General features: G+C 43.5%; 1 protein-coding gene across 1 annotated transcript in view; it reads left to right on the top strand.

Annotated features, from left to right (window-relative positions):
• Window positions 1-365: 365 nt before the first annotated feature.
• Window positions 366-16,940, top strand: part of LOC116666098 — a 30,435-nt gene continuing 13,860 nt past the window's right edge. Inside the window, exons 1-3 of the mRNA XM_032488197.1 lie at window positions 366-506; window positions 801-1,060; window positions 10,571-10,698. Of these exons, the coding sequence (XP_032344088.1) occupies window positions 366-506; window positions 801-1,060; window positions 10,571-10,698 (529 nt within the window). The remainder of the gene's footprint in view (window positions 507-800; window positions 1,061-10,570; window positions 10,699-16,940) is intronic.

The following is a 16,940-nucleotide window of genomic DNA, read 5'->3' as shown; positions in this document are numbered from 1 at the left end:
CCCCTGCTGTTAGAGAGCAGCTTTGCAAGGACTTACCATTCTCCCCTAAGAATCGGGAATTTAGCCTCAAAGATCAATTCAGAAGTCCGGTATTTTGTCTCACCGGTCTCCTCTACCCTTGAGTGTTAACTGTCTAGATTGGTAGATGCCCGGGGCTTTCAGGTCCTCGTCTGTAAAAAGGAATCAACGGTGCCCACTTCCCAGGTGGTTTGCGCATTAAGCGAGGCAGTGGATAAAGTTCTTAACATTGCCTGGTATACAATTAGTGCCTGGTAAACAGCAATAACAGCAGTGGTGATGCTGAGGCTGCCTCAGGTTCTCCTCAGAGCTCCCCAAAACAGGCAGCCCGACTGCCACTCTCAGCGATGGTGAGAGCTACTCTGACCCCGATGTTCGGGACCGTTCAGATCTTCTCAGTCCTTCTGGTAGGAGGACACCAGGGACCAGGAGCCAGGTGCCCCAAGTCAGGAAGAGGAGAGGAAGAGGAAGGCCTGAACTGCGGCAAGGTGAGTGACAGCAATTCTCAAGCCTCAGGCCTGTGGGAGCCGAGGTTGTTAAAACTGTCTCTGAAAAACTGCCTTTCTGAAGGTTCCCTCTGAGAAGATGGAACCTCTGACTTCCCTTAGGCAGAGGTGTTCTGAGTTGACTTCGCAGGGAGTTCGGGCCTTCAGAGACTGCGTCTTCTGCTCTGGATCATGCCGTTTCCTGGCCTTCAGCTTCCCCGGCTCACAGGTTCCCTGTTATCAGTACCCCCAGCAGCGTTGGACTCACGGAGCTTTCCTCCCTCTTCACTTTGAAAGGGCGCTGTCCTGGGGCACCATCTGCGCTCGCTCGGGGATCCTGGCCCCGCCTCCCCGAAGCCCCGTCTCCCCGAAGCCCCGCCCCAGCCCCGCTCTCCCAGGGTGCTTTGCTGCAGCTCTGGCTCGAGGTGGGGGGGACGACGCTGGCCGCAGGGCCACCGGGCAGCCGCCGGACTCCTTCCTCAGGGTCCCACACTGCCTACGACCCAGGGATGCAGCCGGCAGCAGCCCCGGGACTGTCAGAATCTGCGGTATTCCAGGTAACCTGGGCACTGGCCGCTGCTGACTCTGAGCCACCTTTTTATTTTCTGTCCCCTCAGCATTACGACTGTGTGACTCCTTAATTTCTGTCTTCTCACACGTTGCCACACACACAGACTTAGGTTTGGGCCTTGTGATTTTGTTCCGTTCTAGAGTTGCCAGGTACAAGGTATCTAGTTAAATTTAAGTTTCAGATAAATGAGGATTTTTTTTTCCACAATAGCTGCACCATTTTATTTATTTGTTTGTTTGTTTAAAAATATTTTTATTGAAGTATAGTCATTTTACAATGTTGTGTCAATTTCTGGTGTACAGCATAATACTTCAGTCATATAGGAACATACATATATTCATTTTCATATTCTTTTTCACTATGTTACTAGAAGATATTGAGTGTAGTTCCCTGTGCTATACAGTATAAACTTGTTTGTATATTTTATATATATTAGTTAGTATCTGCAAATCTCAAACTCTCAGTTTATCCCTTTCCACCGCCTTTCCCCACTGGTAACCATAAGTTTGTTTTCTATGCCTGTGAGTCTGTTTCTGCTTTGAAGATAAGTTTGTGGTTTTTGTTTTTGTTTTTGTTGTTGTTTTTTTTTTATTTTAGATTCTACATATGAGTGATATCATATGGTATTTTTCTTTCTTTTTCTGGCTTACTTCACTTAGAATGACAGCCTCCAGGTCCATCCATGTTGCTGCAAATGGCATTTTATTCTTTTTTATGGCTGAGTAGTATTCCACTGTAGAAATATACCACAGCTTCTTTATCTAGTCGTCTGTTAATGGACATTTAGGTTGTTTCCTTGTCTTGGCTGTTGTAAATAGTGCTGCTATGAACACTGGGGTGCATGTATCTTTTTGAATTAAGGTTCCTTCTGGATGCTCAGGAGTGGGATTGCTGGGTCATATTGGTAAGTCTATTTTTAGATTTTGAGGAATCCCTAATATGTTTGACATAATGGCTGCACCAAGCTACATTCCCACCAGCAGTGTAGGAGGGTTCCCTTTTCTCTACACCCTCTCCAGCATTTATCATTTGTGTACTTTTGAATGATGGCCATTGTAACTGGTGTGAGGTGATACCTCGCTGTAGTTTTGATTTGCATTTCTCTGATAATTAGTGATGTTGAGCATTTTTTCATGTGCCTATTGGCTGTTTGTATGTATTCACTGGAGAAATGCTTGTTTAGGTCTTTGGCACAATTTTGGATTAGGTTGTTTGTTTTTTTGTTAGTAAGTTGTATGAGCTGTTTATATATTCTGGAGATTAAGCCCTTGTCAGTCTTATCTTTTGCAAAAATTGTCTCCCATTCCATAGGTTGTCTTTTTGTGGATTTCTTTTTAAGTTTAAGTATGTCCCAAATATTGCACGGGACATACTTATACTAAAAAGATTCCTTATTTATCTGAAAATGAAGTTTCACTGGATGTCTTATGTTTTTGCTTGTTCAGTGCAGTAGCTCTATTGTGATCTGCCTTGTCGGGGCCTCCCTGTGCTGAAGACTTTCTGTGGGGAGGTTCTTTACCTGACAGCAGACTCCACCACCCTTTAGATTAGGAACATCGTAATGATGATTTCTTCCTTAGACTGGGAACTCCTTGGAGGCAGGACTCCCGCTCCCCTCCTCCCACTCCCGTGCTTCAGATTCTCTGGGTAGGCCCTGTTTGTGTGCAGGTTCTCGAGCTAGGGCCGGAAGGTTGGCACACTGTGAATAGTTGGGGTGTGGGGCTCCCTTTCCTGAAGAGTTACCCATCAGGGCCCAAACTACCCATGTCCTGGTGCTGTCTGCCTGTGTGGGGACCACATTTCCTGAAAAGGCTAGAGGAGAAATTCTCATGATCACAGGCCTGGTGATATCTCCCAGGCTGGGGGATTTACCCTGAGATGAGTGGGCTTACTCTGGGTGCCTTGTGCCATTTTGCAGGACACAGAGGTTCATTTGATGTTTTCCTGCAGCCTGTGGTCTAGGATAAAGGGCAGACCTGGACTCCCTTCTCCAGCTGATGGCCTTTCAGTTTCTGGCCTTGGGTTTCATCTCAGAACAAGCGGAACAACTGCTGTGTCATGTGCAAGAGGAGAAATACTTTGAGCAGGGTTGGGCTCTTTGGCTCTCAGTCCAGTGCTCAGCACTGGCCGTCTCTCTCTGGAGGGTTGGGGAGGTGGGTGCAGAGGAGGATGGCCTGAGGTGGGAGGTTTGCCCGTGCCCAGAGCTCTGGCAGCAGCGACTGGTTGTTGATTCTCTTTTCAGCAGAGATGACAGAAAGTGTCAAAGCCAAATATTCACTGGAGGCAAAATCTGAACACTTCAGATGAGATTTAGTGACCCGGCCAGTTGTGGGCAACTTGGGACTTTGAGAATCCCTGCAGGCTATACACTGATAGCTGAGCTAATCTTAGGAAGGTGGACAGGGGCATCTTCTGTGTTTATGTTTTGCAATTTCTCCCTTTCTCCATTCAGGAAAAGTAACTTTTATCTTTGGGTTGTGAAGCTGAGGAGGCCTTTGGAAGCCTGTGATCAGTGAATGACAAATTAAGGTCTGAACACTAATGACATAGAGCCTTGGGTTCAAACAACCCCATTCCCTTCTCCCTCCCTGTCCTTTGATGTCCACTCATTTCCAGAAACCTGTGCCAACGTGTAGATCACACCAATGCTGGTTCTCCTAGAGGCGCAGAGGTTACCCTGACTGTCCCCTGCCTCAGTGGGGCTCATCTGAAAGGGTGTCTCTTTTTTAAAAGCACTTTCCACTTTAGCTGGAGCTCTCCTTAGTTCCTCCCTTCATTATCATTGTTTTTGCTACATTTCAAATCCCTAAATGCCCCTTTGAGTCTTCTGCTGGGACTTGTCCAGTCCTCTGGCAGGGGGAGGGCTACTCCTGCCAGTTGATATTTCTAAACTGCAGCCCCTTCCCTTGGGCTCTTTTCCACTTTCCCCACCTCTTGCCCACATGGCAGCTCTTGGGGAGTGATTGATGGTGTTATCTCTCATTATGTTGCCAGAGGGGAGAAGGTGAAGCGGCTGAGTGAAAGAGAGGGGCCTGGCTCTGGGGGTGGTTGGGCTTGTCTCCCTGGAGGGCCTTTGTAATATCTTAAATTTCATGCACAGAACCTCTGTAGTCAATAAAGTAAGTTTTTAATTAAAAAGAAAGTTTTAGAAAGGACTGCCCCCCCATTGATGCTCTGGCCTAAGACTAGTTTATTCTTAAACAAGACATAAAAAGAATTTACCATAACATTGATTATATTAAAACAAAGAATTTCTGTTTATTAAACATGCTAAAGACAAGTACACTGGGAGAAGATATTTGCAGTACATATAACTTGCAAAAGATCAGTATCAAGATTATACATGCAGAATTCTTACAATTCAATAAAAAGAGAAAAAATGGGAGGGGGTAATAGCTCAGCAGTAGAGCTCAAGCTTAGCATGCATAAAGTCCTGGATTCAGTCCCCAGTACGTCCATTAAAAAAAAAAAAGGGGAAAAAAGAGAGAGAGAGTGCAAACAATTCAAATAGGAAATGGATAAATGACATGAACAGGGGTTTCATGGAAAAAGAAATTTATATGGCTATGAAATGTCAAGGAGAGGAATTCAGTCTCATGAGTTATCAAGGAAAAATAAATTAGGACAACATTGAGTTAACATTTATCTGTTTAATTGGCAAAAATTACAAAGTCTGTTAATATAGGGCATTGGAAAAAATGTAGACATTCATTCATTTATTCAATGAAAATTCATCCAACCCTACTTTTCACTAGGTATGCTTTTAGGTGCTCAGGACATAGCAGTGAACAAAAAGACAAAAATGCCAGTTCTTGTGGTGGCTTATGTTATTCTGGGAGGGGATGGACAAGAAGCAATAAATGTAGTAAGTAGCTGGTTATATAGTGTGCTAGAAAGGGAGATATAGAAAAAGGTGAAGTCAGTTGAGAACGATGTTGGGGATAGTGGGATAAATTTCAATTTAAATGGAGTAAGTCAGGGTATACCTCATTGAGAAAGTAACATTTGAGAGAGATTTGAAAAGCATGAGGGAGTGAATTGCTGAATGTCTAGGGGAAAAGAATTCTAGGCAGAGGGGATAGCCAGTGTAAGAGCCCTTAGGTAAGCGATCAACAGGATTACTTTTACCTTGTTGATGGAATGTAACTTAGTACAACCTCTTTGAAAAACAATTTGACATTATTCTGTAAATCTGAACAGCTAAGTACATACCCAAGAGACACTCTTTTAGATGTGTGGAGGGAAAGTCTACAAGAATGTTCATAGCAGCAATGTTCACAGTTGCAAAAAAATTAAGTAACTCAAATGTCCAGGCATGGGGTTTTAAATGATATTGTCAAGGTATAAGTTCCAGTTGTCTATTGCTGTAAAACAAATCATCCCCATACTTAGTGGCTTAAAACAATGAGAATTGTTTTATTATCTTTCATGGTTTCTGTGGATCAGAAATTTGGACGTGTCGTAGAAAGAATGGCTTATCTCTCTTTCACAACATCTGGGGACTCAGCTGGGAAGACTTGAAGATAGAGGGTGACTCAACAGCTGGGACCTAGGATTATCTGGAGATGTCAGGAGTTTGCATGGTTTGTGGTTGATTCTGGCTGTTGGCTGGGATCTGAACTGGGCTGGTGGACAGTAAACCTACACGTGGCCTCTCCATGTGGGATAGTTTAGACTTTCTAACAACATGGTGCCTGAGTTCCAAGAGTGTGTACCCCTGAAGTGGAAGGCAGCAGTGCATGGACTTTTTATGACTTAACCTTGAAAATTACAGTGTTACTTCTGTCTCATCTATATTGATAGAGGCAGACACAAAGGTCCAAAAGGTCCACCTAGGTTCAAGGGGAAGGGACATGGACACCATAACTCAATGGGAAGAATATCAAAATAACATTGTAAGGAAAGCATGTGGGTATGTGAAATATTATTATGACTATCTTTGAAAATTACAATTTACCACAGTCCACCCTCTGGCCACAACAGTTCACCATCCCCCTCCTGCCCTTTTTTTTTTTTTTTTTGCAGAATGCACTCATCTCCTTCCCATAGACATCCAAGGCTTATCCCATTATGGCATCAGCTTGAAGTCCAGAATCTTATCATTTAAATCAGGTTCAAATATGAATGAGGCTACTTAAGTGTGGTCCTTAAGGATCAGTTTGAATATATTCTTCTTAATATGAAGAACTGTAAACAAAGAGATGTTTTCTGCTCCCCACATAGCCAACATATAATGGTAGGTTAGGCATAAGCTCTACACTCTTTGGTTCGTAAAGAGGAAAATAAGAGGAATATAGCAGTCACTGGTCCACAGTAATTCTGAAATATATTTGAGCACATATTGCAAGTTTGTTCCATAATTAGGACTCAATTCTGCTCTCTGGGAATTGTTGTCTGTGTCTCTTGGGTCTCCCTTCTGGGATCTTGGGATTTTAATCTTACCTTCTGAGTCACTCTTCTTTTTACATGTAAAACAGTTCATGTTTTCAGCTGAGTTCCAAGCCTACTTTCTGCTTGTAAAAGTTTGGGTGTTAAAAGACTTCTTCACTTTGAAGTGTCTGTCTCTCTCAATTGAAACTGGTATAATCCTTTAAAAGCCTTAAATAAACCCTTTGTGGTCTTTTATGTATCAGTTTATAATCCACTCCACTAATCAAAAGCCATACCCACAATGATGTTTGAGAGAAGGTCTTCTCTACATTAGGCTCCCAATGAAGCTGCTGTGAAACAACCCTTTATAATGTTAAGAAGCTCTACTTTTAAATAAAAAGAATTATAAACTGACTATACTTCAATTTTAAAAATTAAAAAAATAAATAAAGAGAATCTTCAAGACATGTCCTTCAAATCCTTATAAGGGTGGAAGCATTTTGGAATGATGGAGTAAGGACCTCTAAAAATTAATTTCTCTATAAAAGTAGCTAGAACATTGTGGGGAAATGCCATAATCAGTTTTTCAGAATTATGGAAATTAACAGAAGACTTTAACAATTAGAGGAGTGTTTATTTAAAGAAGCCATCTTGGTAAGAATAGCAAGCTTTGTAGTGTTTTAACTTGCTCTAGTCCCATTCACTCTCCCCAGCTCTGTGGTAGCCTGGAAACCAACAGCCTTGAAACCATGGTACCTATGAAAACCAGCAGCCTAGCAATCACTGAAGGGGGCAGAATGGGTTTGGAATGCTCTGAGAAGCCCCATCTCCATGAACAGAGAATTGTTATTACTTGATCAATCTGGAAGTTTCTTGGAAATGTCCCATTTACAGGGCTTATTTTGGTTTGCCTGACTCAGTTCCCTCAGCAAGGAAAGCTCTGTCCCTTGGGTATTTATCAAAAACAATCAGGTGCAATTGTTTAACATTGAACTACTTGAAGCCACTTGGGGCAGTACCACTTGAGGCAAGAGGCTGACCAAAAAACTTGAAAGAAAAACCTGAGGAATGAGATGTCTGTAGAGGGCTCCATCCAAGAAACTCAACAAACTCCAGGTAGGATAAATTCAAAGATATCTACACATGTCATAGTCAAACTATTGAAAGTCAAAGTCAAAGACTTATTAAAATAAGTAAGAGAAAAACAACTCATCCTATACAAGTGTTCTTCAATAAGATTAACAGCTGACTTTACATCAGAAACCATGGAGGCTAGAAGGCAGTGTGATGATGCACCAAAGTACTGAAAGAGTATCAACCAAGAATTTTATACTGAGCAAAACTGTCCTTCCAAAATGAAGGAGAAATTACGGCATTCTAAGAGAAACAAAAAATTTATGAAAAAATTACTAGGAGAACTTCCCTACAGAAAATACTGAAGGGAGTACTTCAGGCTAAAATAAAAGGATACACAGCAATAACTTGAATCTACATAAAGGAATAAAGAGCACTGTAAAGGTAAGTATATAGGTAAATGTAAAAGGCAGTATAAATATATTTTTGTTTGCAACTCTTTCCTTTTCCTATCTTATTTAAAAGAAAATGCATAAAGCAATTATTAAAAAATTGTGTTGATGGATTTACAATGTATAAAGATATAACTTGTATGACAATAAGAACACAAATGATGCAGGAAGTGGATAAAATTATATTACAGCAAAAATTTATAGAATTAAGATTAAGTTGGTATTAATCCAAGTGAGATTGTTTTAGTTAAGATGTTAATTATAATCCTCAAGGCAACCACTAAGAAAATAACTATAAAAATTAAAGGAAACAACAGGGAATTAAAATGGTACACTAGAAGATATCTATTTGACGTAAAGAAGGCAGTGATGCAGTAATAGAGGACCAAAAACATAAGACATACAGAAAACAAATAGCAAAATGGCAAGTGTAAATTCTATTTTAGTAGTAGTTTAATTAAATGTAAATGTATTAAATACTTTTATCATAAGGCAGAGATTGGAAGATAGATAAAAAGCATGATCCAAATACTGTCTATAAGAAACAAACTTTGGATTCAATAACATAAATAAGTTGACAGTAAAAGTCTGAAAAAAGATATACCATGTAAACAATAAGCAAAAGAAAGCTGGAATAGCTGTGCTGAAATAGGCTTTCAGACAAAAATTATTATTAGAGATAAATAAAGGCATTTTATAATGATAAAGGAATCAATCCAGCAAGAAGAAAAATTATAAATATATATGTACCTACATGAAGAAAAACTGAAAAAATTAAAGGGAGAAAGAGGTAACAATAATAGTTGGAGACTTTAATACCGTATTTTCAATAATGGATAGAACAATTGGGCAGAAGAGTGACAAGGAAAAAGAAGACTTGCACAAGATTACAAACCAGCTTGATCTAACACATCAGTAGAACACTTCACCTAATAAGAGCAGAATACACATCTTTCTCAAGGGCACATGGTACCTTCTCCGGGACAGACTGTAAAACAACCTAAAGGTTAAAGGGACATTCTAGCTGTAAACACTTAAAAAATAATTAAGATCTCAAATCAGTAGCATAACCTTACATCTAAAGAAACTAGGAAAAGAAGAGCAGTCTAAACCCAAAGCTAGCAGAAAGAAGGAAATAATAAATACTATAGTGGAAATAAATGAAGTAGGGAATAGAAGAACAACAGAGAAGATCAATGAAACCAAAAGTTGGTTGTTTGAAAAGATCAATAACTAAGGGAGATGAAGAACACTCAAGTTTCTAAAATCAGGAATGAAAGAGGAGACATCACTACTGACCTTACAGAAATAAAAAGAGTTAAAAGGAAATACTGTGAATGACTGTATGCCAACAAATTAGATAACTTGGATGAAATGGAAAATCTTAGAAGGACACTAACTGCTGAAATTGACTCAAGAATAAATAGAAAATCTGAATAGACTTATAACGAGTAAAGAGATTGACTCAGTAGTTTAAAAACATCTCACAAAGAAGAACCCAGGCCCATATGGCTTAACTGGTGAACTGTACTACACATTTAAAAAAGAATTAATACCTCTACTTCACAAACTATTAAAAATAATGGAATAGAAAAGAATACCACCCAACTCAGACTATAAGGCCTGATTTAAAAATCAGACAAAGACATCACCAGAAAAAAAAACTATAGGCCAGTATCCCTTATGAATATAGATATCAATATCCTCAACAAAACACTAGCAAACCAAACCCAGAAACATATAAAAAGGATTACATACCATGACCAAGTAGGATTTATCTCAGGAATTCAAGGTTGATTCAACATGTGAAAATTAATCAATGTAGTACACCATATTAACTGACAAAGGCTAAAGGTCTCACGGTCATCTTCATAAAAGCAGAAAAACATTTGACAAAATTGGATACGCTTTCATGCTGAAAAGCTGATGACTAATGTGAAACTTAATAGTAAAAGACTGAAAGCATCCCCCTAAGATCAGGGGAAAACAATGCTATCCACTCTTTCCACTTCTATTTAATATGGTACTGGAGGCTCTAGCCAGAGCAGTTAGGCAAGAAAATGGTCCAAGGATTTGAATACGTATTTCTCCCAAGAATATATGCCAGTGGACACAAACCACATGAAAGATGTTCAAAATCATTAGTCGTGAGGGAAATGTAAATCCAAGTACGATGAAACAGCATTTCATGCCCACTAGAATGACTTTATAAAATGACAGACAAAGCAAGTGTTCATGAGGATGTGCAGAAACTGGAATGCTCAAACATTTGTTAGCAGGACTGTAAAATGGTGCAGCCACTTTGGAAAACAGTTTGGCAGTTCCTCAAAAAGTTAAACATAGAGTTACCATATGACCAAGCAGTTCCATTCTGGGTGAATATCCAAGAAAACTGAAAATATGTGTCCACACAAAAACTTGTATGTGAATATTCATAGTAGCACTATTCATAATAGCCCCAAAAGTGGGAACAACCCAAAAGCCCATCAGCTGACAAGTGGATGAGATATATCCACACAATGAAACATTATTTGACAATAAAACAAAATAAAGTACAGATACTGATACTGTTAGTATGCCCTTTTTTGTTGTTGTTTCAGAATTGGAAACCAAGGCACAGAGAGGTTAAGTAAGCTTCCTGAGATCACACAGCTAAAAAGTGGTGAAGCTGCATTCTCACCCAGGAGGAGGCTGTCAAGGCTGGAGCTGGTGGATGAGGACAAGAACGGTAGGAGATGGGGCTGGAGCCATGTGGAGGGCCTGGGTCATGTCTAGCCTTGTAGGCCATGGAAAAGGAGTTTGAATTTTGTTCTATGTGCATGAGAAGCTATCAAAAAGATTTAAGAAGGAGAGTGCATGATTTAATGGACATGTAAAAAAGCCAGTGATAAACTTAGTTTTCTTAAAAAAATTATTTTCTTTTTATAAAACCTAAAATTGTTCATTTGGAAAACACAGAAAAGCATGAAGTTGAAAATAAAAATCACCTCTAATTCCACCCCTTGCAGACAATTAGATCATCATTGTCAACCTTGGAATATAGTTACCTTGGCATATAGTTTTCTAATCATTGATATTTATATTTTAGCATTACTAGAATGATCATCCTATACATATTGTTCTGCCAACCAGAACTTAAGAAAAATATAGTGTCAAGTGATAGTTTTGTTCCAAGGTTTTGCAGGAAGAAATGGATATTGGTGGGGCTGGTGGCAGAAGCTGAGGAGTGGGGTGCGGAATGGAAAGAAGCCCATTGTGTTGCAGGGGGATCAGCCCAGCAGGAAAATAGGTCGTATCTGGGGCATGCGGTTCAGCTTGTCACATTGGAAGGCTGCTTTTGAACCACATGTGAGCTCGCTGAAGATTCCAGTTTCTCTGAGTTCTCCAAGGGCCAGGCTAGAGCCAGCACCTCTTCTTCCCTGGCAGGCCTCAGCCACAAAAACCCAGCTATCTTGTGCAACTCATAAAATGGAGACATTGTCCTTCTGTGCTGTTCCCTGTGTCTGCCTTGTCCTCATCTTCCCTTCTTTCACTGGATCATAATTCTGGCAGGAGAGGATGGGTAGGTCCCATCACCCTGCCTCGCTTGTTCATCATTACAAGATATCAATTCGTATCAGGCACAGTAATAAGTACTTTTAAAATATGTATCATTTAAATTAATCCCACTTCCAGTCCTCTGAGACAAGTCATGTTAGCTCTTTCACTGGTGAGGAAAAAAACTCAAGGAAATAACAGAAACTTGAAAGTGGCAGAGCCAGTTGAACTTTGAGTATGGCAGAGCCCAAATTCCATGTGTTTAGCTATTTCTCCATATAGCTGACGTCCCCTCCAAATCCACTTATCATCAGTCTGTTTTGTTGGTGGCAGAAGTTCACTCTCCATCTCACCCTAGGATTGGACTGGGCTGAGGTATGAGTACAGGTAATTGGTGAGGCCAATCAGCTCTGAAGCCTGGGGCATTTAAGACGAGCAAATAATGAGTAGGTACTTGGAGGGCAGTTAGGGAAATGCCAGAAACCCAGGCGGAAGAATTACCATTCAGATCCATCATGGAGAGGAAGCTGGTTTAGGTGAATGAGGACCACCTTCTGTTTAAAAATCAGGGCTGGAAATCTGAATCCTTACACTCATCAGTTCCTCAGCCACAGCTGGAAGGGATCAGGTTGTAGTAACTTCCACAAAGCCAAATGGGAAAATCCCCAGGATGCTGGGCCACCAGGCAGCGTTCCTTGGGAAGCTGACCCTGCTCCATTCATGGAAAAGTACAGGCAGTGCTGGTGCCCTGCAAGCCTTCAGACAAATGCCTGGCTGCCCTCTGGACTCACAGCTGCAAGCTCTGACTGGTTTGTCTTTGGTCCAGGGCTAGAGGAAAATAATTTCCCAAAAAAGTAGTTTAAAAAATGTGGAAAATATCCATGGCCCAAGTGTCTGCACAGAGTGGGGGCGGGAAGTCTTCTAGACAGGCTTGCAGAGAAGATTCTGTGGTCCTGCTGCGAAGAGGCAGGAAGGAATGTGAAACCCTATCACCCAGAGGAGGAGAAATGCACAGTATGCCTTTCACTTTCTGCCTGATCTAGAAAGGGGCCAGGGATGTGAATCACTTCTAAGAAGCTGCCTCAGAGCAGTGGTTCAGTGAGTGGGCGAGGCAGGACACCTGGCCTGTGAGGTATCAGCCAGGTGCTCGTGTGTCTATTTCCTCGGGGATGCTGGGGTTGTGAAGCCTCCTAGTTCTAACCTAACTCTCTTATCTCTTCCTCACTTCCTACCTTGTATAGTGATTCACAGTTTTATATGTGATCTCGTTTGACACTTGCAGCAAATGAGGAAGTGAGGTGTAGATATAGATATTACTGGACATACTGTCCAAAAGAAGAGACCAAGGTTCAGGGAGGTTTCTACCTGGGGCCACGTAGACCTCAGTCTTCTGTGAATCCAGTGTCCTCACACTAGACCACAGCATGCCTCACAGCCTTATGCCTTCCATGCTCCGTGGGTCCCTGCTGTCGTTATCTCAGAAGCAAGAAGTGCTGGGGAGTGAGTGCTTGGGAGTCGGGAGGCTGACCTCCGGCAACACTGTGCCTGGCCTATAGTTGGCTTGCTGATTGTGTGAAAGAAAGCATGTGTGCTCTTGGGCAGGTCCGTTCACCCCTCTGTACCTCCATTTCCTCATCTGCACAATGTTAAGTGAGGAGTTGGATAAAGTCTGAGTCTAAGTCCCTTCCCATTCTGATGTTTTGAGGTGCTTTCTCTGCTTTCTGATCAAACACAAAGTTCCTAGGCCCTGCCAATGAAGCCATCACCTTCTTCCCAGTCCACTCAGCCATGGTTCCCAGGACAGACTCTCTGCCATGACCTTCCTGATACCCACCTTGCCCCATTGAAGCTGGCCGAGCACAGAGCCTGGAAGCCCAAGGCCTGCTTTTGTCTCTGCATCTCAACACAGAGCCCAGGTTGCGTTGCCCAAGCCAGATGCTTTGCAAGCATTTTTGACCCCTGGCATGGCTCAGCCCTGAGAGGGCAGAGTGAGGCTAGAGTTTGGGTAAGAGAGTGAAAGGTGTGGGAGAAAGTCATGTATATAGGAAATCCAGTGTCTTAGTTTTGGGGGTGGGGTGTAAGGCATTTGGCTGAGGAACTGGGTGAGGGGCTGAGGTTTTTGACCAGGACAGGGGGAAATGCTGTGACTCCATTACCCTGAGTCAGATGTCTTCTGGATCTAGACTGAATGTTAGGGTGGTATATTTCCTTTTCATGGTCTTAGATGGCTGGTGCTTTCATGGTATGGGGCACAAAAAAGCAGGTGAGAGGTTCCAACAAATGTCAAGGAGCTGAGTCCCTAAAGTCCCTGGGATGCTCAAGAGCCTTGGAGGACTTGTTTTTCACACCCCGTGAGTGGCTAGGCTCACGTCTGGAGGTTCTGTTGACAAGACTCCTCTGCGTCCTGGCCCGAGCTGGTCCAGGACGCTGGTGGTATGGGGAGAGCATGTAGAAGCTACTTGGGAATGGGAGGACTGGCATGAGGATGAGGGTGGGGCTGCGTTTCTGTCTGGGCTGGAATGCCTGCTTCTGTGTGTGCGCAGATGGCAGAGGGGGTGGAGGGCGGCAGTGTGGCTCCAGGCTTCCCCAGCCCAGCCACCATGTTTGAAATCCAGTTTATTGAATTTACAGTAAAGGTTTTATGGGGCTTTCCTGGAAGCTTCTCATTATGGAAACTCTTGTGCTGGCAGTTTGGTGGCTGGTGTCTGGTTTGCCTGGGAGAGGTTGAGTCAGGCCCTGCCTTGATGGAAAGTTCCTCTGCCTGGGTCACTGGAGAGGAGCAGGCTGGGGGCCTGAGTGGGCCTGCCAGGTTCTTGGAGAGGACGGCTATCCGGCAGCTTGGTCCTGAATGGGCCCCCACTTGTTTCCTATCTTCCCATCTTGTGGGTTCCAAACATCTTCTCAGGGGAAGCTGGGGTGAAGTCACCCATTATTAAAACTGTTATTATTTTCTACATGTTTGTAAAGCCCAAGGTATTGGTCCATTGAGCAAAAATAACCCAGCTCCACAAAAATGGATTTGCTGATTATAAACAGCAGGAACACACACACACACACACACACACACACACACACACACACACACACGGCCACATCTGGACTGAGAGAGTCCTTCGCCCTGGCTTGAAGCGCCACCAGCTGCCCCTTACCAGCTCCTTTGTCTGGCTCTTCCACCATCCTCTTGGACTCCCATTCCTCACCACTAGGCTCCCATTCCCACCCTAGGACCCCTGATTTCAGGGGGAGATGAGCAGGGGGTTGGGCTCTAGGATCTTTGAAAAGGCCTAGAAGCCCAGTTTGTGAGTGTGGGTGGCTCTGTCCCACCAAGGCCCTGACATGGAGACTGATTCACAAGCCACCAGCCTTCCTTTGGCTGTTCATGAGACAGTTAGGTCCTGCAGCTCTGGGTCACTAGTCCTTTCCCATGTGCCTTTTGTTTTAGCATTGATGTTGCTGGTGTTCTGTTCTTTAAAATGCAGGGACATTCATAAAACAGAACACACTGTCTGGTATTTGGATGACTACTGTGAAAATCAGGTTGTTCAGGTTTCTCTGGGTACAGATGTGTGTCCCTTTCTACAAGGGTGTCAAGGAAGATTCCCTAGGAGCAAATGTGGTCCCTCTGCAGCACTAGAGGACAGCCACCTTTCTGATGGTCCCAGATGTCCAAGCACGGTCTATGCTGCCCACCAGCAGAGAAGCCAGCTGTGGTCTTCATGACTGCTCTGAAGGGTGGTTGGCCTGGACAACTTCTGTGCTTCCTAACCTGAGGTTCTGGGGGAAGCCAGTTGGAGTGGACAAGGATCAGCTTTGGAGTTCAAGTCCCAAGTCTCATACACACTTGATTTAATTCTCTGCCAAAAAAGAAGGTAATAGTATCAAGGCTGCTGTGAAGAAGAAATGAAACAATGTACGGAGAGTACCTGGAACTCGGATGGTGGCTTACTGTTATTCCGTCCTCTTCATTTCAAGTCAATTGTGTGCTTATGGCTCGGGCTCCACACTATAAACAATCCTGTATTTTAAAATAAACAACTACTTTGCTTCATTTGATACATGATATATACACACATGAGTGTTTGCATCTTGTTTTGATTTCTCCCCACTGTCTGTGTTTCCGACGTGTTTGTCTGGGTGAGTGTGTCTGTTATAGACGGCAGAGCCCCACGGGACTCCAAGCCACACCGGGCATAGTTATCTGCCTCGTGATGATGATGATGATGCTAATGACACCCGTCTTGCATTTATGATTGCATTTGACTTTCACGGTAACCCTGGGGGGTAGGAAGGTGAATGGCCAGAACTGATGAGAGACTGTCTGGGGACACACAGCTCGGGTAGTAACAGGCCCAGGCCCAGAACACAGGCCCAGCTGTGGACTGAGTGCTGAAGACTCTCAGGATGGCCCTCTCCTCGCCTCCCTCCAAACTGTCCCTAGACATTCTTTTCTTAATGTGCTCCTGACTCTCCTTTTCCTGGACTTGGTTTAAATCCGAGTAACCAAATTAGATGGCTCATATTCCATGTGGGCTCTCAGCAGCATAATCTAAAAGACAAGAAAGCCTTTTCCTTGGACCCTCCAGGCCTGGGTGTCTGGGGTAGTTGAGGGCTCAGTTGCCTGCACCCAAAGGCCCTGAGGAGGCAGAGCAGTGGGCCCCGTGGCCAGAACAGTGCAGAGGGACGTGGCCATTTGTCCAGGGATCTGCAGGCTAACTGCTTTAGACAGTGATATTCAACCAGTCAGTCTTCTTTTCTCCCTAAATTGATGAATGTGTTCGTTCATTCATGCCTCTGGCCCGCCTGGCATGTTCCACTCAGTGCCCTGTCACACAGGGGAAAGGTGAGGTTCTCCCTGGCCTTGAGGGTTTTGCAGTCTGTTGATGAGTCAACTGGACCTTGGAAATATTCACATGGAAGCATCAGAGAATAATCTAAAGAACAATATACCTGGCAAATCCAGGCTCAAATCCTGGCTCAGTGTGGGAAGCAGGGATTCAGCTGAGAAGCTACAGTGGAGCCCCAGGTGTGAAGTACAGAGGGCCAGGCCTCGGGCCACCTGTGGAGGGAAAGGCTGGTGAGTATGAACAGACACAGAGCTTTCAGTTGTGCACCAGGCCGGCCCCTGATCCACCAGGGCATCTGCCCTAAGTGCAACTAACCCATGGGCCCACCCAGTGACTTGCTTGTTTAAAACGTTGAGCCAGGCCAAGTGAGATTGCCCTCTAACTGTTCTGAACCAGAAAACACAGAGAGTGAGATCGCCATGGGAGCTGAAGCTCACGGCACGGGAGGGGAGCGCAGCCGGAGTGGGGGACGCCTGTGAGCCAGCCCTGGAGAGGAGCACGTGCTCTGCTGAGCAGGCGCTGTGAGGTGGGGAAAAGCTATGGAGAGTTTGGGGAATCAGAGTGCCACCCACTCAGCAGTGAGAAACGA

This window comes from Camelus ferus, chromosome 9 (genome assembly GCF_009834535.1).
Source record: "Camelus ferus isolate YT-003-E chromosome 9, BCGSAC_Cfer_1.0, whole genome shotgun sequence".
NCBI classification, from domain to species: domain Eukaryota; kingdom Metazoa; phylum Chordata; class Mammalia; order Artiodactyla; family Camelidae; genus Camelus; species Camelus ferus.
The sequence above is the reverse complement of the archived record's forward strand: the minus strand, read 5'-3'. Positions and strand labels throughout refer to the sequence as shown.